General features: G+C 47.6%; 1 protein-coding gene across 2 annotated transcripts; it reads right to left on the bottom strand.

The window, feature by feature from the left end:
* Positions 1–336: 336 nt before the first annotated feature.
* Positions 337–22348, bottom strand: LOC111073224 (ankyrin repeat and BTB/POZ domain-containing protein 2). 2 transcript variants are annotated; one of them, XM_022365436.2, is made up of 7 exons: positions 21544–22348; positions 15224–15464; positions 3256–5395; positions 2444–3188; positions 1176–1539; positions 776–1103; positions 337–705 (listed from the first exon to the last, which is right to left on the bottom strand). In XM_022365436.2, the coding sequence occupies exons 2-7, from the start codon at positions 15340–15342 to the stop codon at positions 463–465; spliced, it is 3939 nt and encodes a 1312-aa protein (XP_022221128.2). In that variant the 5' UTR covers positions 15343–15464; positions 21544–22348; the 3' UTR covers positions 337–462. The 2 variants fall into 2 exon arrangements, with proteins under 2 accessions (XP_022221128.2, XP_041449397.1); XM_041593463.1 differs by lacking the exons at positions 15224–15464; positions 21544–22348 and adding exons at positions 7289–7712; positions 7801–8238.
* Positions 22349–22831: the final 483 nt, after the last annotated feature.

The raw sequence follows: 22831 nt of genomic DNA, 5'->3' as shown, positions 1-22831 counted from the left end.
TTTTTGTCGATGCATCATATTGGACAGCAACTCAACAAGGGCCTGTTCCTATCTTAGCTCCGAATGCAGTCAAGATCTGTCTCCCATCCACCCATGCACAACATTTTAAAGATTTTGTTACTACCGCCAAAGGAAATTAGTTGGAATCAAATGTTACGTTCTTCATTTAATGCAGAAACAATTTCAACTACAAAATAATAGCTAGAGGATCGGCTCCTTGGCGATCCTTGGCGATCCTGGGGTTCGTATAAGTTAACAGTGCGCTGAACAAATTGAGAATACAAAAAATACAACTAAGGTAGAGTCTAGAAGGTAGAGAAGGGATCGGGATCGGAATCGGGATCGGGATCCGGCTGGGAAGTTATTATAATACATAAAAGCTCAAAGATTCAATTAAAAACAATGCAATAAATACGAGTTGGATTCTGTTATGGGGAATGGGGAACAGGGCATGGGGAAGGGTTACTTCTTGACGGGCGTGGCCGGGGGCGATCGATAGGAGTTGACCAGGCCACCGCCAGAATTGGGCTTGCGCGTCTTAAGGCGGGTCTGCAGGGTCTGCAGAAGGCCGGCAAGGACGTCGTGATTGGGTATCTTCTTGGCAAACAGTAGGCGCTTCACCGAGTCATCGTAGGTGAGCAGAGCCACCATATTCTGAAGCAGGAAGCACTGGCAGTACTCCAGCAAGCGATGCGCATTGTAGACCTGTGCAATGGATATCATTATCGTTGAGATTCGCTGAAGTCTGGAGTGCTTAAGGAGTGTGCCGGCTCACCTTGGCATGTATGTACATGGCCACCACATTGTCCACATCGACCATTTCGGAGCAGCGAGCCTCTGTGTATCGGAGCAGACCCTCCAGCTGGAAGAAGCTGGCTGCAGCCATTAGCTCGAGGACGTCGCCATGCGCTACGTCTAGAGAGCCGCAGCCGCCGCTGTAGAGGAACTGCATGACCAGCTGGAAGATGTGATAGCGAATATCATTGATCTGGACCGTGGGCGTGGAACTGGCATCGCTCAATTTGGAGCTAAGCATGCTCTGGAACCGCGGCGAGGCTGTGACCAGGACAATCTTGTGCCCATAGAAGATCTTTCCCTCCACCCTGAAAGGAGAAGCGAAAGCATTACACACTGCAGTGGATTTAATTGGGGGATCCTTTATTCCTTAATCTCACCTAAATGTGACATCGCTCAGTTCCGGGTTGTTCACGAACTTGGGATCTATGCGGGAGCCCTGGACTGGCTGCATCTGCGGCTGCTCCTTTACCGGATGAAGCGTCTCCCAGCCGAAGCAGGTGGCAAATATGTCGGCCAGCAGTAGGGTGGTGCCCTCGTTCTTGTTCCGGAATATGTTGAACAGCAGCGGCAGGCACTCGCTCACGAACTGAGCGCTGTAGTCGTCCGGGCATACCTGCAGGAAGTCCTGCAGCAGTTGGTCGATCACAGCATCCAGACGCAGCTCGTGCGCCGCGGACAGGGCATGCATCCAGCAGTGGAGAGTCCAAGGCACCCCCAGTTTGCGCAGTTCTATGGTTATGTCTGGAAAACACATTAAAATATATTGCATATTTATTTACATATAAATCCCATCAAATTGGAGCGTCATTATTCATTCTCGGCTTTCGAATCGCCCCCTTCAATTAAACACGAATTCTTCTTTCGATCAGTAATTCGATCAATCTTCCAGCAATGAAATATAAAAAAGGAGAAGGAACGTTGTGCGTCGCTTCTGTGGACGCGACTCTACTTTTAAACGCGTACTCAGTCAGTATATAAATATATGAGCTTATGATTTATGTAGAATTTTTAAATATTTTCATTTTTAATTTTTTTGCTACATCTGTTACCTAAATATACATTTTAGATGTGGAATGGACATTGCAGATGCAGATAACAGATGCAGATGATCTACAATGTAGATTCTACATCTTCTCTGCGAAAGGTCGCGCATTGCACAGAGCAGAGCGTGTGCCAGCGAGAAAGAGAATGAGTAGCGTCAGCAGCGATGGAGGAGGTGGGGGAAGCAACTGAAATTTAAATTCTTCATTCTGGCTGAGAACTAGGCGCTCATCAAGACAGACGGACAGACGGAGTGACGGACGGACAGACGACATGGCTCTATCGACTCGACTATTGATGCTGATCAAGAACTTATACTTTATGGTGTCGGAAACGATTCCTTCTCGGCGTTGCACACATCCGTTTTTACCACAAATACAATATACCCCTTAACTCTTCGAGTACGGGTATAATAAAATGTAAACAAATCGCATTGAACGGTTTTTCGCCTCATCCGGTTTTAATTTGAGTTAACTTTCGGATTAAAATTTAAGTACTCCTGGGACTCGTTCTTTGGCTGCATTTCGAACATTGGGAACTACGAGACTCCCTTTATGCGTTCGAGTATATGCTATGGAAACGTGAGTTTCCGTGAATTACTCACCCAAATGGTTGTTTTCGGCACTGTGGTACATGGCCTCCTGGAGTCGCTTGATCTGCGTCTTGTTCAGCAGTGGTAGAATATCCTCGCTGTTGGCATTGGTCGGGGCATTGCCTGGACCGCCTCGAACACCAGCCACATCGCCCTCGGCCAGCATCTCCTCCAGCGAGAGGACATCTCGCGTGCCAGGCAGCACGGGATGGGTGAGCAGCTTGCGCAGGCACGAGCGATGGCCATGGGCGGCGGCAACGGAGATGGCACAGAAGCAACCCTTTTGCGCCGATCCCGCAAAGCAGAGCGAGTCCTTCTGCTGAGTGGAGAGGAAGGCATTCGCTCCATGTGCCAGCAGGAGGGCCACAATCTCTAGGTTGCCCGTTCCCGCGGCCAACTGCAACGGCGTCAAGGTACACTTCTCCTCGCTGCTGCGAGCCCCGCCCTCCACCTTGCCGCCCCGCTCCAGCAGAATCCTCAAGGCCACGTAGTTGGCCCGGCTGGCGGCAAAGCTCAGGGCTGTCCAGTGCTGCGTGTCCGGCAGTATGGCCGGATGGCCAGAGCTGCCCGCAGGCGGCACCTCCACATTGGGATCGCATCCGGCGTCCAGGAGCGCGTGCAGGGCCACCTCGTCGTTGCGGATGCTGGCAACCATGAGAGCAGTCAGGCCAGCGCTGTTCTGGGTGTCGTAGCGGGTTGTGGGCGGCAGCAGTTGGGCAGCCTGAGCCAGCAGCTCTGCTCGGCCAGTCAGAAGCAGCTGCAAAGAAGACGGACAGGGATTAGGCACTTCAATAGACATCGGCATAGGCACCAGTTGTACTCACCTTGAAGGCCACTCCAATGGTGGCTCGCCTGCCCAGCTCTGAGGTATCCTCGCCAATCCCAATACCAATCCCACTGACCACCGGGGAACTGGAGCTGCTGCTGCCTGTGCCCGATCCCGATCCCGTTCCCGTTCCCGTTCCCGTGGAGCTGCTGGAGGCCGCATTGAAGTGCGTCTTCTTGGTGGGCAGCTCCTCATCGTGGGCCACGGGCCGGATGGGACAGTCGACGCCCGGGAGCAGCAGTCGGGCTGCTTGCATCACATCATCCTTGTCGATCATCAGGGCGCTGCGGTGCTCGGCATGGGCCGAGGCGACCCTTAGCCATTCGGCCAGCGGCGGCAGGACAACATAGGCCCGCTCATAGCACAGCTCCTGGACATGATGGCTGGCAGTGTTAGTGGGCGGCGCTGGCGCGGCTTGGCCAGATCCCGAGGCGGCCAGCAGCTCCGTGTGCTCCAGCTGCGAGCAGCGCATGAAGTAGAAGAGCGCGGCCAGGGCGGAGCCAGAGAGGGCGGCGGCCAGCTGGAACTCCTGCTGGGTGCGCAGGGCCTTCTCCTTCAGCTCCCGGATGCTGCCCACGCAGGTGGCCAGGGAGGAGGCGCTGGCCCAGCAGGGCATGGTCAGAGCACCGGAGGCAATGCGCCCCGCATTGAGATGGGCGAACGGCTGCAGCAGACCCCAAACGTCACCCGAGTTGGCGATGCTCTGGTCGAGGGCGGCCGCCGTGCTGCCGTTGCTGCACTGCAGCATGATCTCCTCGAGCAGGTTCTCGATCCCCGCACAGAGATACACGGCGGCATATTCGTGTATAAACTTGCCCAGACGAGCGTCGGTCATCCAGCGGTAGAAGCGGCCGACGGACAGCTGGAGGCCCGCTCGCGAGGATTTGCTCTGCTTCAGCGCACTCTCCCCGGGCACGGCGAACATGGCTGCCGCCCGCATGCAGGCCTTGGTGCAGGAGTCGGCCAGAGTGGAGCAGAGCACCACGCGGAAGGCACCGGCCACTTCCTGCTTGGAGCACATTCCCAGTCCCGCCGAGAAGCGCTGGATCTCGCGCGCAATCCTCACCAGAGCCCGCTGCAGCAGGTAGCCCAATCTGGAGACAACCTCCACGGCCATCTGCTCCGCCTGCTGCTTGCAGCGGCCGCCCCTCAGCACCCGTATGATGCACTGCTGGCTCCACGGCGGATGCTGCAGCTCCACGAGGCGGTTGTGAGAGTCCACCCACACAAACTCGTCGGCACTCGTGCTGGTGATCACCGTCTCCAGGGAGGAGTAACGGCCCAGCCGTCGGGCGGGCTCCGAGCTCTCCGATCCGGCGCTGAGGCTGCTGTACGTGCTGCTGCTCGTCTGGGAGCGGAGTGTGAGCATGGCCAGCTTTATGTCCTCCAGGCCTGTGCCGCTCCAGGGCGCCTTGCCCGCCGGCAGGATACCCCGATGACGTCGCGATCGGGTGCTCCGATTGGCATTGGTCACTCCGGCTGCCAGCCGATCCTCGGGCAACGGTCCCAGGGTCATGCCTCCCGCCGGGGAGGAGCTGTGGCCTCCCGTGTCCGACATGCTGGCATGGCCCGAGCTCCGGTTCTCGTCCGAGGAGCTGTGGCACTCCTGCACGCGCTGCAGAGCCCGGAACTGATCGTGCTGGTGCGTTCTGGCTGGCGGGGCATTCCCACTGGTCGTGGTCGTGCTCGTGCTCGTGCTCGTGGTTGGTATGCCAAGTGTGGGTCGGCTGGGCGAGGTCTGGCTAAGGCTCCCACTCAGCTGCGGGGGCTGCGACTTCACGGGCGTACTCTGGACGGTCAGGCGAGCGGGACCCGCCACCGCGCGCTGAGGAATCAGTGCCTTGGTGGCCCTGACGGGGGAAGTCATCTGGCTGGGAAGAGGAAGGGCGAGATTTCCAGGTACTCCCACCTTGTGGCCCACTCCCTTGTTGGGGTGCTGGGCTAGCTCTTTAAACACGCGTGGTGCTGGCGCAGCCATCGACACCGCCAGCCCGCTGTGGGGTCCATGGGCAGAGAGTGGAGTCGACTGCTGTTGCTGGTGTGGTGGCTGCAACAGCGGTGGCGGCATGGGGGGGAGCCCAGTAATCTGACTGGGCGCTGGGTGCTGTCCGAAACTGGGCGGCAAGTTGCCAGTGGGTCTGCAAGAAATAATACGCATATAAATATTTTAAATATAGCAGTGTAGCAGGGCAGTGTAAATAAATATACGAGTATAGTATACATGTAGAATACGTATAAATACGTCGTAATACTCGACGTAATTAACTGATCTGATTTATGGCGGCCACATCGACGGTAAAGATAGTGACAGCGGGGATACTCATTTAAATAAGACTGGCCTATGGGCAGAATACTTTATGTGATTTCAGAATTCAGCACCCAATTTTGTGTTAAATACCTGTTCCATTTCCTCACCTATAAGTGATGCAGCTAATTAATATTCCCCAACGCAACTTTGGAGTCCCATTCTAAGACACACAAAGGCTACGTCTAACGGGTAGAGTAGCCGGTGGACTGTCATGTTTCCTCAAATCTCTCCACACACCACGGCAGTGGCAAATAATTAAAAGGGGACGCACACAGAGTAAAGATCTTTAAGTTCCATCTATAAGTCGTGGTCTTTGTTTGTCTTGCAGTGGAGTAGGAGTACGTCTCAGAATAGAATTTCCCAGAACATAAGGTTCAAATATCTTGCTGGAAAACGAGGATGAATGCAAAATATATAATGTGTGAAGCCCAAACCTTTAGAGATAGCTGGGAACGAGACATCATAAATACAAACAATCTTTTAGCAATATCCAAGAGGATGATCTCTTGAAAATGTAAATGAATATTGTAATATTATACAGTATGATGCAAAAGTATGCAAGAGTATGCAATTTTCTGAATTCTTTCTCCAGCTAAACATATAAATTTGTATTCGAAAGTAGGTTTGTCTTGGTGCCGTCCCCACGATTCATTCTCACATTTCTTTGCATCCCAATGATCATCATCTTCTAACTGGGTTCGGCCAAAAAAAAATAAAAAACAGCACAAACAGACGATATTAAAAGCCAGTTACGATATTTCATTTGCATGCGAAAAGTTTGTTGTCAGCGCTGTCAAAATCTTTTCATTCTCTTATTATGACTGTATTCTTTGTAGAACACAGAAGAATCAAGATTTTGCGCCCAACCCCAGACAGGCTATGCTGTAACTTGAGCTCTGATTGACCCAAATTTTTAATTTCGCCGTAGCTTGACACATCTTCCATTGTCTATCCAGACGAATCTTCAATGGTTTGGACAACGTTCTGTGCTAAATACGATTTATGGATTAAATTTCTTTGCCTTTTTTCCATGGTCCCATTCCTAAGGAAACTTGATTAGTCTTTTCATTCTCGAGCAGTGACCTTTCGTTTAGATTTTCTTACAACGATTTTATTTTCGATTATCAAAAAATTATATGTGGATTATGTTTTAGATGTTTTCTCGATATGTTTTGGGAACAGAGATACGAAAATTGTTGGAAAATCTGATGGCTTGTATAAGCTTTAAAATGTTTCCTTAATGCCTTCATTTTACTTTGATGTCAGCAGTTTTATGTGATTTTCATGCTGTGAGATATTTGGTGTGGATCATTCATCCACATTAAAGTGTTTCCGAATTGCTGATTTAGTTGCTATGGCTATACTTGTAGAGTTTATTCTTTCATATTTAAATTTGATGGTGTCTTAAGTGAAAATCGTTTACGATTGTTCTTTTCTCTGCATATTTTAATGCGTTTCCAATTGAACTGATAATTTTAAAACTTTTTGAATAATTTTGGGCAGAGACGGTGCTACTTGCCCCATTTCTATTCTATTTGCCCTATCCGGAAACTGACTCCTTTCCCTTTTCCAATTAATTTCAATGGATTCTCTCCCCAGAAATCCCTTTTTCTACCCAACTTTCACAAAAGAATTGCAGCAGAAAGTATACAAATTGAAATGGAAATGGAAATGGAAAAGAGGCAACAAATAATGGCGGATAATTTTAAATGTTTTCCAGTACCGTCTAGCGGCTCGTCGCCACTCCTGAACGTAGCTCCAGTCGCACGAGTCCGTCTCCGCATCGTGGCCAGGGTCGTCGTCGTCGTCTCCATCATCATCATCATCATCATCATCATCATCATCAGTGGCAGTGACAGCAGTGGGAGCATCAGATTTCGTTGGACCGACCACGGCCAAAGTTGGCTTTGCCACCGTTTCCACCAGCGCACTGGCTCGCCGGTAATTGCCTTCAATTCTGATATTAATTACGCCATTCTGCACGCTCTCAATGTAGGGCGGCAGTTCATCATCCGCCCGTTCCACCCGCTCCACCTTGTGCTCCCCCTCCTCCGCTTTGTCGTTGGACTTCAGTTTCTGGGACATCTCTTGGAGCAGCTGCGAGTGCAGTTCTTTGGGCGATAACAATGGAGAGGCTGCTGCTGCTGCTGCTGCTGCTGGCTGCGGCTGCAGCTGGAGACTGCGGTGGTGGCTGGGTCTGGGTCTGGGCTTGCGGTTGCAGTTGCGCTGGATTACGATTGATGGAGTCCCCAAAGTAGATGACCACCTTGTGATTGGCCTGTCGCGTCCTGCTCGTGTCCTCCACCCAGTCGGGCAGCTCCTCGATGGGCGTGGGCGAGGGTGTCTGTCCGGGGCGTGGCACTGGCAGCTTCTGCTGCTGCTGACACATTTCGCTGTTCCGCAGCGACTGTGGCTGGAAGTTCTTGAGGGAAATGCCGCGCCGTCGCAGGATGAAGTTCTCGTTCAGCATCCTGCCCAGTAGGGACGTGGAGTTCGTTGGCGCTGCTGGCAGGGGGGGAGTGGGTGCCTTCTTGGATCCTATCTTGTAGTTGCGCAGCTCGCGGCAGAGGCTGCAGGAGCAATCTTTGGTGCAATACATGATTGGGTGCTGTGGTGGATGTCAGATTTGGTTTGGTTTCATTTCACTTCGACACGGACACGCGGACACACACAGACACAGACACAGACACAGAAACACACTTCTTCTTTGTCGTCTTCCAATTCACAATTTTCCTTCTTTTTCTTTTTCTTTTTCTATTCCCTGTTTCCTTTTCTATGTTACTCGCACAAATAATAACAACAATTATGCAAATTATAAATTATCATTGCCTCTCGTGCTCGTGCTCGGCGAGCCGCGACCGAAACTCCAGACTCGAAATTCGAAGCTCCCAAAGTCGAATGGTCGAAAGTCGCCAAATTTCGAACCCGCATTACCGTTCGCTCGCGCACATCAAGCTCGACTGAAAAACAAGCTCACCTGAGCCACGGCTCACGGCTCACGGCGGTGGTTCAAAGTCAGACCAGCAGCACGGCTGCCACAGCACAGCTGCTGGCGCTCTCGCCTCTGCTCCGCTCCACGCCGCTCCACGCCGCTCTGCCCCGTCATTGTCTACGCGCAGCGATATCTGTTTTTCCTCATTTTCACAGCGCGTTTTGGGACTCTGGGCCCCAGAGGCAGACCCGAGCCACCTTGCGCATAGGGTCTTTGGCATGGCTTGGCTTGGCTTGGGTAATTTTTCCATTTGCTTCTCAGCTGTAAGCCCAAAACAATGGATCAGCCATACTCGTACTGTCGTACCGTCCTACCGTCCTACCGTCCCACCATAGGCAGCGCGTTTGAGGGCTCACTCTGCGGCAGTAGTGCCTGCAAGATACGTACGAACTGCAACACTGCGAGGAGTATCTGTGATTTTTCATTTTTCTGCTGCTGTTGGGGGTAAAGTGATTTTCAAAAAGTCACTGCGACTGCTGGCAGTGATGCTCAAATAATTGTCTATGGGCAAAAGGAATATGATCGGCTCTACCTAAATTATAATTCACCCTCTCTTTCCGTATTTAGTAGTTTGTAAGCAAGTATTACGAGTTCATATATAAATTTATATCCAAAAGCGTAGCAGTGATAAAATAAAAGACTTCAAAGATGTTGAAGAATCTGTTGAATCCAGGCAAGATTCCGCACTACTCGTATTTCGGTGGGTATTTTTATTTTGAATATTTATCTGGAGTGGAGGCCACTTTTTCGAATCAAGGCAGGCGCAGAAACGTTGCAGCCATCAACGGGCTTATCCCGCTCCAATAACGTGACTGGACAAAGTCACTCTCATCTCTGATAGGTGCTCTGGCTCTGAATTTAATTATGTATAACTGTTGGCGGGGCCAAGGGAGCTCAGCCAGCCACATCACCTGACACCGCACCGCATCGCACTCGAAGGTTATACAATCTTGACACTTATCAGATAGTTTTGCCAGCTTCCTTCCTTGCTTCGGCGCCCAGGCAGTCTGGCAGTGGCGGTGCCAGCCCAGTCTCCCAGTCTCCCAGTACCAGGCCCCAAGATGGTTAGATTCTAAGCAAAGCAAAGCAAAGCAAAGCTCGCCCTGACGTGTGTGTTCTGAGCATGGGCAGACGTGCGTAGGCTTCGAGATACATCTACAAGATACGTTTCATGTGTGGAGTAAATAAATTGCCGAGCGTAACCTGCCTCTAATGATTTATACTGGCCTACATGTATGCGCTGACATAACGGCTTCTTGAGGTTGGCCTTTTGTTTTTCCTACCATACAGACCAGACAGCAACATATCCACATATTTTTTTTCGGCAGCAGCTGCAGAAGCTTCTCTTTTGTGGACGAAGAATGAAGTGAATAAATGGGAGCGGCCACAGCCACAGCCACAGCCACAAAGCGGAGCACAATTGCAATTAGAAAGCCACGACCATTTGGTCCAAATACCCGAATAACCCCAAACAAAAACAAAAACAAAAACAAAAAGCAACACACAAAAAAGCCGCCCACGTAATACGGAAAACTCTACGTTCCTCTATCCATCTCTCTACCTGTCCGATTATACAATAACTTTCTTCACTAGCCGCCGGCTGTTCCTAGGCTTCAAGTGCTCCACTGAGGGGATTATTAAAAAAATTATGCTCTAAGCAATTTTCGCATTAAAAAGTTTAATTTACGGAAAAGTAATGACAGGCCATAAATATGCTCACACCCATTAGGCAGAGCTCCACACACTCACACAAAAGACCTCCCAAAAATTAAAAAAACGAAACGAAAACCAGAAAAATATACGAGTACATATACCAAAGAGTTTAATGTAATATTCGCGTGTTTATAAAACAACTCGGCCGCAAAGGAGAAAAAATAAATCGAAATGGTTGGAAAACTGACCGAAAAGGCAGCAAGTGCAAGTTCCCCCGAAAGTAAAGAGAAGAAATATTGCTGGACTGGATTGGACTGGACCCTTGGAGCTGCAGTAATGGCCATGCGAGATATGGGTATGTGTGCCACCCAACTAATGGTTCGGGTTGGGGCAGCCTAATACGCTCATCAAGGTTTGGGAACTTTCGTTTTTCATGCCCTGACAGTATTAGACAGGAAATGGTTTTCGGTTTTTGGTGTTCAGTTTTCAGTTGTAGATTTGTAGATCATTAGAACCAGCTCTTCATGTGAGATCATTAATAATCTTTGGTTGGCAAAAATATCAGCAAATTATGGGGTGGAAATGGAAGTTAAACCTGTGGCAAGGTTAGCCCAAAATCTGTGCTGAATGTCGTTGCTCGAGGCGAACAGAATTTGTTGGCTAAGATGCGTGGTGACTTCACCGAATTTTCCTCATTTAGTTTCCCTTTGCCCCCAAGCCCCCAAGCCCCCATGCCCCACGCCCCATGCAAGACATTTCAACGTTTGATTGACATGGATTGCTTAAGCCCAGCTTTTTGTCAGCTGAGTCATGGTCTGAGTCTGGGAACAGTAGAAAACTGTTTTCGAAGCCTGTATATAGAAATCTAAATGGCATTTTGTTCCGAAATTGAAGATTGTCCGATGCAATCTCATGGATATGATTACCGGAATCAGAAACTGGACAAAAGATCGATCCAAGTGAAACAACTATAAATTGAACTGCTATGGGATTCTCTTCTATTTGTGCTGCTCGCTCAAGTGATTCTAGAGTGTGATCCTACGAGGACTCGTATAAGCAAGACATTGCTGCATGTTCGTCCCAAGTGCCCAGGGAAATCTCACATACATCACCTCTTCACCTGCATTTCCCTCAGGTGAGCCATGACCAGCCCGAACTGGTATCCCGACACCATCAGTGACAAGGCAATTGGCTGTAACTGTTATGAAACCCCAACATCTGACAAATTGCTACCTATTCCGAGTGCCGAGTGCCGAGTGCTTGGTGTCGCTATCATATCATCACATCTTGCTGATTAGAGTTTAATACGCGGCGTCCCCGACTACGACTGCGCCTCCGACTGTGAGTACAGACCATACAGACAGCCATCCAACAAGATTTCCGCATTCAACCACATCCCCAACATCAATTGGAGATGCGCCCAGCCCGGAGAAGATGAGGCTGTGGCTGAGGCAGAGCAGAGCAACCGACGTCGCTTCCGTTCAAAGACGAGGACGGAGACAAAGACAAAAATGAAGACGGAGCAGGGGCTGCGGGCTGGGGGCTGCCACTGCTATCTCCAACGACTTAATTAGTCCGTCCGTCTATCCAGATCTATCAACAGTCTGTGCTCTGTCATTCCTTGCTCGGCAACAGCTGCTCTGAAATCTCCCACACTTTCGCGCCTCCGATTTCAGTTTTCCATTTTTTTTGGCTTTTGTTTTCTGGTTTTGGCTGCATTTCGTTTTGTGGTTTTGGTTTTGGCCAGCCGATTCTGTAAGTTAGCTACAGTTAGTATATTTGGACAAACACCAAAAAGATCTCACAGATCTGGCCTGGGCTAGCGTGGATTGTGCTTTAAGAGTGTATCAAAGTATCTGTATCTGTATCTGTGTATCCGTATCTGCATCTGTGGCTGTGTAGCTGTTTGTGTGAAAGAAAGTCGCGGCCTGAGCTCGGGCAAGGTAAAAAGGTAACAACATTTTCACTTGCCTCACGTCGCGGCGCGTCGTCGCATTATTTCTTGTACTCTCTTTAATGCTGCGTTCAAAATTACACCGAACTGAAGATGCTACACCGATAGAGATGGCTATACATGGGGCTCGGGTTTGTTGCCCTGAGAGAGATGGCTGGCAGAGGCATGGGCATGGGCATGGGCAGAGGGCCCTCCTCCTCCGTCTCCGCCTCCTCCTGCTGGCCATTGTCATTGACTTTGTTAGCCGCAAGTCGCTGTTGTTGCTGCAGCTGGAGCACGAGTGCGGGTATCTGCTACCTGTTCAACAATTCGTCTGGCAATTGTGGCGAATTTTTCGTACATTTTTGCTATTCCAGTTCGTTAGCTATTATTATTTGATTCCCTTTATTGTGGGCCCTCTGCTAATTATTCACATTTTGCCATTTTCACTTTCGTTTGTGTGAAATATTTCCAACTGTCATTTGTTTGTTGTTACTCGCATTTCAAACTTTTAATTGCCAGCAACACACAAAAACGAAGCTACAATAAAGTTTCGCAAAATGCCAGTCATATTTCTGTTTCCCCTGTTTCCTGCGGGGCGAGGCGTGCTGAGATTTCAATCAGCAATTGTCTGCCGCTGCCACTGCCGATGCCACTGCCTGGCGATTTCCCAATCGAGCTTGAACTTTGCGAGGAAAAAGACCAAAACCTTAGCAGAAACCTTCAGCCCGAGCACTCGACTCGAGCTTCAATCTCTATTTGTATCTCAAGCTCTAGTTTCGTTTTAATTGAATTAGTCGTGTCTGACTGGGCCGGTCGGTCCGGGCCAGGCCAGGCCCGCATTTAATAATTATTCGTCTCTGCCTTCGCTGGGGTCGTAAAGCCAGTTTGTGCTTCTACGAGTATCTTCTTTTTGTGGCACACATCCGGAGTGATCTTCTTTTTTTCTGCCTGGGGGCTTCCTTCCCCCTTTCCCCTTCCCCCTCCCCAGTCACCACCGACTGTGCTGACACTAATATTTTCCAAATTAACCTTGACCGGCTTCACAATGCGAAAACGAATCGCAGACAGATCGTTCCCGTTTGGTCTCGAGACCAAGAAGATATCTGGCCAACAGACAAACAAACAAACAATACATTATGATTTCCGAAAATCGTCTAGCGTCCGCTATTCCTACCCAGGCTCCTACGTTAACTTCTTCATCTGGCCTGGCCTGGCCTGGTCTGGTCTTGTCTTTTCTTTTTTTGTGGTTTTCGTATTACGGCCCGAACAAAAGTTTATTGTCCGCTCAACTTGACCTGTCTGACTCTTGTGCCTCCCTTCACGCCTTTGTGCACAATTATGCATGCAAGTGTCCAAGTCCAAAAATAGTTGCCATTGTTGGTGGCGGTGCGGTTGGAAACCCTTTTGAAACCCGATAAGAAAGCAGACAGAGCTGAAGATATGTTTCCGATGCGCTTAGAACAGATCTTGCCACACATTTCTCATAGTGGTACCAGAGCACACGAGCCGAGCACCTAGCATATGCAACGAAATACTTCTATGTTCTTTTCTTTAATATTCTTTGCCTATTGTAGGTGATTGGATTGGGTTCTTTTCAGGGTCTAATGACGGCCGAATATATCAAAATATCAAAATTTATTGCTTGCCGCAGCACAAGCTTGGTATTTTTTTAGTTTTCAGGAGGTTCCGAACGGTTGCGGGCGCCCCCCACGGCCCACCCGCGGCGGCGCCGGGGGGTGGACCACGGTCCTTGGTGGACCGACGGTATTTTCGTAGTTTGGTCAACGGTGCGCCGGCGCGACCGATTTTAGCCCACGCTAAAGCGTCAAAACTAAATACAGCCAACTTTTCGCTCCGTGCTTGAAAATACCGCAACAAATGAATTTGAAAGCTTAATATCTTCCAGGTATTAAGCTGCAGATACAAAGTGTCTGGGTCGGATTTTAAGCTGCATTTGTCAGCTTTTCAGAACTGCAAAGTTCTATGAAACCAGATATAAGATACTTAAGATACTTACTAAGTTATGTGAAAAATAGAAACACAACCTCTTAAAAAACCATGAAAATAAATACCAAATTTAAAAAATTCTTAAAAAAAAATTACACCATAAAAATAAAAATAACTACAAAAATTTTTAAATCCCGAAATCTGTCAGAAAAAGTAATTTTGGTTAACAGCCTAAATAAAAGTTCAATTTTGTTGAGTAGTGTAATCAGATGGACGCATATACTTCTCTCGCTCTGACTGCTAGTCAGTTAGCAGAGTCTAATGTCATCACACCATAAGAGCTAGTGCTTGCTACATGTAAGATACACTAGTGGGCGCCAGTGTGGAGGTGTAAAATAAGAAGCTATGTATGTAAAATGTAGAAATGAGTAGAGTTCATGTAAGCAGCAACAGATGGCGCTTTCTGAAATGTGTATTAAAGGATCGGACTAGAGTATTTAAGTCGTGTCGGGATAGTTAAGGGATAGTTTATGCAGAGAAAGTTAAAAGATTTGATATTGAGTTAGTATGATGAAGTACGGGATGGGGGAGAAGAAGGGAGAGCTAAAACTTACTGTTCTTGGATATACATAGAAGAGGAATATTTCCCAATAAACCAATACATAAGCTTAAAGAAGAGTGACAGAGGATACACACAAGAATAAGATATAATCGAGATCAAATCCACGAATTGAACGGTTACTGAGATAAGTTATGAAAGTAATATTTTATGTAGAAAGAAAGCCAGAACGAAGAGTTTCTTGATCAGGGCCCATAAATAGGAGCAAGCGGATTTTCTGTGGTATCTATATCTATATCTGTGATATCCATCACACTCAAATCTAGTCTGGTCTCATCCCCTCAATTCGTGTAACATCCAAAATTTCAAAGTTACGAGAATATAAATATATAGAATTGTCTTATCTACGATCCATATCGGAGAATCAATTTAATGTAAATATGCCTTTGTCTGACTCTCTCTCTCTCTCTCTCTAGTGAGAATCTCACTCTAAAAAACTTACTCCCCTCCTCTTTCTGCCGCCACACATTTAAATTAAACAATTTGTTTGCAATTTAAGCAAGAAACTCACCTTCGTGGCTTTGGCCGCAATATCTCATGATTGGCATCGGTTATGCAGAGCGGACTCAGAGCCCCAGCCAGATGGGCCACGCCCACACGGTCCGTATCCCAGTTGTGGCGGGTGGGCATATTGAGTGTGTGTGTGTGTGTGTGTGAATGGGTGTGTGCTTTCGTTATTCTTTCTCAGCCAAAGTCAGGGGTCAGAGTTCGGTATTCAGGGTTCAGAGTTCCAGCTGCTGCATTTTCCGGCTCTGAAAAAAGTTAAACAAACAAGGAAGAATTCGATTAAATAATTCACTGACAATGAATGGGAAAGGGAAGAGGGGAGGGGAGTGTCTCTAGGCAGCCGGCTAGACGCTGTCCAGAGACTCAACGCCACAATGGTCACTGCAGCCGCAGTGCAATTAGTCGCTGCCGACGTCGTCTCCACTTCCTCTGCCCATAATAATTAACGCTGCCTCCTCCTTGCTCCAGAGAAAGCTCCGCCAAGCGGGGACTGGCTGGGCCGCTGAGCCGCCGGGGAAGAGTCTCGGCCCATTGCGTGTTTTGCGTCATTGGCATGGCAAGCAAGTGATCGTCTGTTGATCATCTTGCTAGTCGCTAGTTACTCTATAAATGGTCACCGGTCCTAGTCTCAGTCTCAGTCCCAGTCTCCATCACCGTCTGAGTCGTAGTCGTAGTCGGAGTGGAGCGTCGTCTGATGGAACGTCGTCGTCGTCGTCGCCGTCTGGCTGCAGGTGTCGATCAAGAACTTTGGAGCCACATTGGCATGCAATCAATGCCGTTCGATTTCATTTCACTGGAAATTGTTTTTGCCGGCATAATGTCAGACATTTCTGCCATCCATAAACCATCGTAAAAAACCAACAACATTTTCTCTCTCCAGCAGCTGGTTCTCTTATCGTTCCCGGTATAAATGTCCCCCAGCCCGCGACGAACCTCCAATCAAGTCTGCCGTTTGGTTTGTGTTTAATTTTTCTATTGAAAGCTGAAAGCGATCTTATCGGAAGTGTCCGACAGAGGCGGGGCAGAGGAAGCCCGTCCGACTCTAGTGAGAGAGTGATGATGATGATGGTGATGATGATGGAGCTCAGGATGCCGATGCCATATAGCATCAAATGTATGTACTTTTGGTATTCGAACAGGTTCCAAATAAGCAAGAGCTATGATTCATATATGGCGTCCCTCGCAAACTAGACATCATGCTGCCCGAACTGATATGGATCAGAAATGGATTTTCAGATCAGAAGGAAAGTGTTAGAATTTCTTGAAAATGGTCGAAAGAAGAGAAATCGAACTGTAGATTTATTTTGTTGTTATTTGGTTGCTTCATCGCAGATCAACCACAAAATTAAGCAAAAAAAAAAACATCATCTCATATGATTCATGCTCGATCGTCCCACATACTCGTATTATATGAAGAGCCCTCCCCCATATCTGCGCATGACAAATGGGCTTTGCTGTTCGGCTAAAGCACTCCAGTCGATCGATTTGACCTTGTTATACGAGCACAAATATAAATAAATATTTTTGAATACTTCACGCTCTGTGGGTCATATGCATTAATCCGATCTGCTGATCCCAGTGCCCCCCTCAATCAGTGTTGGCCCTACGACCCCTTATCAGTCTGCGAGGGAAAGAGGTCATCTCCGCAGCTCCTCTCGCTGGCCGATAGGAGATTTCTTTTTAACCGTTTTGGGTTTTGTTCGTTTTATTTAATGTCTTCGTTTCGGGCGGCGCATTAATTAGCTGCGCTCTGTCCTGACACTCAATAATCGACAATCGACAATCGACAAAGAACGTGGATTGACACCCATATAAATGGCAGCTAAACCAAAACTGCTGCTCCATTCTTATGCTCGGAGACCAACCCGCTGCTGGCTGGCAGATTTATGGCTCTGTCTCTGAACCTGCCTGGGCGAGAAAGCACTCTACTATGATCTCGGGCAACGTGTTACTCTGGCCAGCAAACCGATATCAAATAACCCACTTTATGGCTCTCTAACAAACTGTCAAAGTCTGCCTGCTAATGTTCTGTTACTCATTTCGATGGAACTACCATTTCCGATATGAAGAGGGAGATATGAGTTCCAGCAAATTAAGAAACAAACGATTCTTTTCATTTTAAATAGCTTTCCTTCTCCCTATACTATAAACATAAACATGCGTATTCGAATAACGTAAGAATATATTCTTTAATGAACTTGAGAAGTACCCAAGTATCTGGTCACATTAGCAGTCTAGTCTAGAACTATCTTTGTCAAGAGAAAACAATTTTAAGATCTCCTATAAAACGTGAGGAACATTCCCTAGAATAGCAACAAATCTGTGGAATTTGTAGCTTGATCGTATTGCCAACCAAGTCCCAGGCATGTCGGCATATTTTCTGGTGCCTTATGGGTAATTTTCATCTTCTCTTTGGCAGCTACCGCATTCCAAAGAGAAAGGCCAAGCCGCCAGTCGAGGTTCCACGCAGAGATACGCATACGCGAACGAAGGTTCGCTGCGCTGCAGAGGCAGCAAAAGAAATTCCATAATTAATATGCCGCACATGCGACTAACTGTTTGAAGTCCGTTCCAGACCCATTAATATGCAACAATGTGCAGCTGGGAATCCAAGTCCGTGTGGGAGTGTGATGTGACTCTGATTCTGGGTCCGATTCTGAGGCTGGTCAGGTGGCGTTGGTGGATAGTGTTCGATTGAGGCCTGACACTAATAGATGCGGCCTTCTACGCCCTTAACGCATAATTTGCATAATAAAACTGAATAGCGTTGGGCAGGGGACCCATCGTGTCGCGACGCATCGCTTCCCTACATTCATTAATCATACAAAAGATTTACGCTTACAATTCCCAATAATTCCAAGTTTTTTCTCCCCATCTCCCCATCTTCTGGTTGTGCCGCGAGCAGCGAGCCCCGACTGCTTGTCTTTGGCTGGTGGTTCGATTTGGTTTGGTTTCGGCTTGCCTCGGTTTCCACTTATTACAAAGATTAATTGCACAGCTTATGCTAATCCAATGTCATTAGCCATTTATAGATAGTTGCGGTGGCAACTGGCAAGACACAAAAACCAAGAAAACAAGTCATTCCAGAGGAGAAAAACGGTTTCGGTTGATTTTGCTATCAAAACAATTCCATCGATGAATTTATCACTAATTCGGTTGGCATTCTTTGTTGGGCCACGAGTATGTGGCAAATAAAAAGTATCTGATTTCTGTGGCATTGTCTCCCTGCTTCCCACTCTCTCTGGCTCTCTCTCCCGCTCTCTCACCTTGGGGGCACCTCTCTTCTGGGTCGCGGACACAAGCGCGTGTTCCAATGTCCCAAATGATAGCCGATCCCCGGATGATTCGCTCCTCTCCACGAGAAGCCCAGTGAGGCAGCAAAAATTGAAACGTTTTGTAACTGATACTTTGGAATCTTCTCTTCTCTTGGCTTCGTCGTATTGTACTATTTGATTATTCGATTTGTGATCCCCCAAAATTATTGAGTTGAAAGCAAACACTGAACAAATTTCAAGTGGCCTGATGGCCTTTGGCTTCAGTCGCTTGGGGAATGTGTGACTGTGTAGGAATTGCAGTCTTAGAGGAGAATACACCTACAGGCTTAACATTCCTAAATGATTTATTTAATCATTTACATCCATAGAACTATCCAATTAGTCCCCGAAATTCCCGAACCGCTCTAATTGCATGCATCAGCTGTGATGCAGTCATCGCATGATTGGCCCGAACCAGTTGATATTAATTTGATTTCAGAAATGCTTTCAGCAAATACTCGTACCCAAGGCCAATCCAGATACAGACAGAGGCAGAGGCCTTGTTGTGGCAACTGAAGAATCTGTGGAGTGCCGTCATTATCTTTCCTTCTTCTGCTGCTGCTGCTGCTGCTGTCTGTTGTTTTGATCTGTCCGTTCTGGATTTGATTGCATGTGTGTATAAATTATATATGTAGTTATATAGGAAAGAAAAATTTTGATTTATGTCAAAAGCGAGACACGAACCACTTTTTGGGGGCTGTGGCTGCCGTCTGCTTCTTATTTACCTTAATAAATTCAAAAAAATTAAATTTTCTCTTAATTGCGAGCCCGAGACGAGGTCGAAGTTGGGCCCACGACCAAGAAAAGCCAGAACTCGATCGGTCCAGGAGAAAGTGTTTCTCTGGCTGCTCTGCTGCAGTGTCTGCTCGAAATTGGGTCACTTGGCTGGGGGTTTGACTGGGGATCGGCTCGTCATGAGCCGGACCGGGACCCAGCCAGCCACAAGCTGGTTATCTGGTTAGAGTCGCCGTCGCCGTCTCCGTCGTCTGCTCTCTCGCTCATTGACATTTAAATTATTTGCTCGAGCCGAAAAATGCCACCGAACCCGAACCAACATGTTCTGTTTCTGTTTATGTTGCTGTTGCTGTTGCTTTTGTCACGTGATGTCAGCAAGGGGCAAATGCCAATGAGGAAAGGAAAAAATAATGAAAACAATTTTTCATCTCAACTGACAGTGAAATAAAATACGAGTGTGCCCAGCGTGGAGGGGCTTATGCAATCAGAGGACCAGCAGCTCTGGGTCTTAATGGACAATTGGCTTAACGAGAGACAAAGGGCCACTCCCTGTCCGCTCTCTTTCGCCGGGTGACAGCGACAGCGACAGCCAAAAGTGGGCTAAAGAGTCTTGGCCAGAGTCAGAGTCAGATCCACACACAAAAGGTCGGATTGAGCGCCCATCAAACGACAGCAGCAGCTGTAACTGGCTGGGGATTAAAACAAAGCTCCACCTTGGACAGAGAGCTCTATCAATCGCTGCATTTCCATCTGACTCTGACATGTTTCCATCTCTACAAGTATTTCCCCCATTCTCCGCCTCTCTGAACCCTTTCCCTTTGGCAGCCGCCCCAGCCGCCCCAGCCGCCCATAAAATGGCCGCATAATGTATCAATAATTTCAGCCATAGAATCTGGCCCGAACCTGGTCGATTGCTTTTCGTTCGCTTGTCAGGTGTGTCGGCACGAGCGGCTTTGTGTGTCCCCACCGCACTCCGCACTCCGCTGTCCACTGTCCGCTTACCCTTACCCTAAACCCCTGGCCAACCAGCAGTTTCTAACAATTCCAAGAGGCGGGGCGGCAGGCAGCTGTGCCTGATCGTGGGTTCAGGTCTTTGTTGGAGTTTATTCGCTGATTTATACCATAAAATATGTACACCCTATTCCAGTAGTGGGGTATGCTGGAATTAACGGGGAATGTTGAAATTTTCAAAATTACAAAATTACTTTATTTATCTTTACACATGAAAATCGAACGGAAGAACAAAACTTTTTCCATTAAAGTAAATTCAAATGATTTCAAAATTTCATATATATTAATTTCTTCCCAACTTAGATGACGTACATACATATTGTAGCTCTATATGGAGATTTGCATTAGTTCTCCTTCACTCTGTCCCTGTCCCTGTCCCTGTCCATCTTTGCCGCTCTGCTTGTCTCTTGTGATTCCTATTCAGATCGTAAACAAAAACCGCAAAGGTGTGAAACGTCAAAGCTAAAGTCAATAAAAATAGTTTACCCATGGGTGAATACTATGCATATACATGTGTATGTGTTTGACTATTTACGAGCTTGTTTGTTGTCCACTCTAAACCAGAACAAGGAAAAACAAGCAAAGTGTGTCTGTCTATATACGATACACAGCAGATACATGCATCGTATTTCTGGCTTATTGCCAAATGTTTTGTCAGAGTTCTCAACAAATAAACGGAGTTCCGTTCCCAACGAGCCCCAAACTGAGATCCAAATTGAAATTGGGTTGCGACATAGAAATACCAGCAGGAAAAAAAAAGAGCAAAAAAGAGCTTCCCATGCGGGTCTTTAGCATAATTTCTGATCTTGGGGACCGTTTTAAAGGGGCCGCATTTGCATAGGTCTTTCCAATAGCCGTGCCGATCTGTGCATGTTCTTTATTAGAAAATTTATTCCATCGTTTTATGAACAGTTTAGCCAAAGAATCAAATCATTAGGGCGTTACGGTTTCTGGGTGTGTTTGGCTACTTGTCTCGACATCCTCAGAAGCTCAGAAAAAATATATAAATCTATGATATTATTATGAGATAGGGATGCCAGTTTAATAAATAATAGCTTAGTTCAAGAGCTGGCTCAAGTAATGAGAAACTGGGATATATTGGATATTTCGATCCAACTCCCATTCAAATACCTAGAATAGAGAATCCAAGATTAATCAGATCCGTTCGAATGTAAATGCATACACCATACCAAACTGCTTCTGGTTCATAAGCTTCGTCATAATTATTCCCCCAAAAAGTATTAAACTCTAATGTGTTACTCACTTTTGTAGGTATCCTATTACTATGATTCGAGCGGATAGTCCAGATCTCAGATTGCAGGCAAAGTCGGTGATAACCCAAGTGAGGGGAGCTGGAGCTCAGTGGTAACTCTGGGTCACTCCACTCCTTGTCGGACCATCTCAGTGATTAGTCAGTTAATTTAAATGCCAGCCTCCACTTGGCTCCTGGATCACTTGGCACTGTGTACAAAATTGCCTGCGTGCAATTAATTAAACAAATCGCTTTACTTTCACCTACTGCTAGCTGAGGCTGAGTGGCGACCAGCAGAATCAACATTTGCATTGCATTTTTGCATATTTACACAGACAGATTTAAATGCACATTTACAGAGATACACCAATACACCAACACACCACACATACACACACGCTGCGAGAGCGTTTTCTATGGCAGTTGCACAAGCTGTATTTATTTTTCTGGTATTCTATTATATTTTGTCAGGTTTTCGGTTAACAGGAAAATTGACTATATGGATGTATGGGAAAGGCTGTATGTACCGAAAACAGCTTTTCGCGCATATTACACGCCTGCTCTCAAACACAAACACAGATACACACGGGCAGAGGCACAGGCACAGGCACAGAGGCAGACGACGATAGATGGAGGGAACATATTGGCCGCGGGGCAGAGGATCGGAGCACTGGCAGCGCAGGAGAATCGTTCTGCACGACGAACAGTCAAAAACACAAATGAAACTTCTTTGGGGGAAAAGTATTTTTACAGACCAACCAACCAACCAAGATCTACCGATCTACCGACACCGACCGAGCGAAGGCACGCGCAATAGACGACGAAGAGGCAACAATGGTCTGATGGTCTGGTGGCCTGGCTCTGGCTCTGGCTCTCAGACTCAACAGGTCTTGAGCTCTCCGCTTTGAGTGAGTATTTTGTTGTTGGTTTTCTCGACGCGAAACCAGTTGATCTTGTTTTTTTTTCGTTTGTTGTTCGTTCAGAGTCGAACTCCAATTCTACGAGAGCTGCCTTCGTACGAGGCGGAGGCTGTTGTTACATGACTGGGACTCCTTCGGCCAGTTCGTGTCCTAAGTCTTTTGTTTTGTTTGCGTTTGGGCTTGGGTTTGCGCTCGCATCGCCTTGCTCGCCTTGCATCGCTTGCAAATGCATGGGCATTACGAGTATTATCTATGAGTTATTTACGCTTAGCATTTTTCGCCTCCTGTCTGCCGTTCTGTTGTGTGCCTTCCTTTTGTCCAGCTTTGCTCTCGTTATGTTATGGCCAAACCGAGCTCGTGGGCTTGGCTTGGCACACGCT

The sequence above is a fragment of the Drosophila obscura genome, unplaced genomic scaffold (genome assembly GCF_018151105.1).
Source record: "Drosophila obscura isolate BZ-5 IFL unplaced genomic scaffold, ASM1815110v1 contig_189, whole genome shotgun sequence".
Classification (NCBI taxonomy): domain Eukaryota; kingdom Metazoa; phylum Arthropoda; class Insecta; order Diptera; family Drosophilidae; genus Drosophila; species Drosophila obscura.
This window is presented reverse-complemented; position numbering and strand designations above follow the sequence as displayed.

Bases quoted from the DNA above. Each gene is read 5' to 3' on its own strand.
- LOC111073224 (XM_041593463.1), bottom strand. From the start codon at position 8,164: ATGTATTGCACCAAAGATTGCTCCTGCAGCCTCTGCCGCGAGCTGCGC. The intron at 7,713-7,800 runs GTAATCCAGCGC...CAGCAGCAGCAG, and splicing joins CTTTGGGGACTCCATCAATC to CAGCAGCAGCAGCCTCTCCA. The intron at 1,104-1,175 runs GTGAGATTAAGG...TTCTCCTTTCAG, and splicing joins CTGAGCGATGTCACATTTAG to GGTGGAGGGAAAGATCTTCT.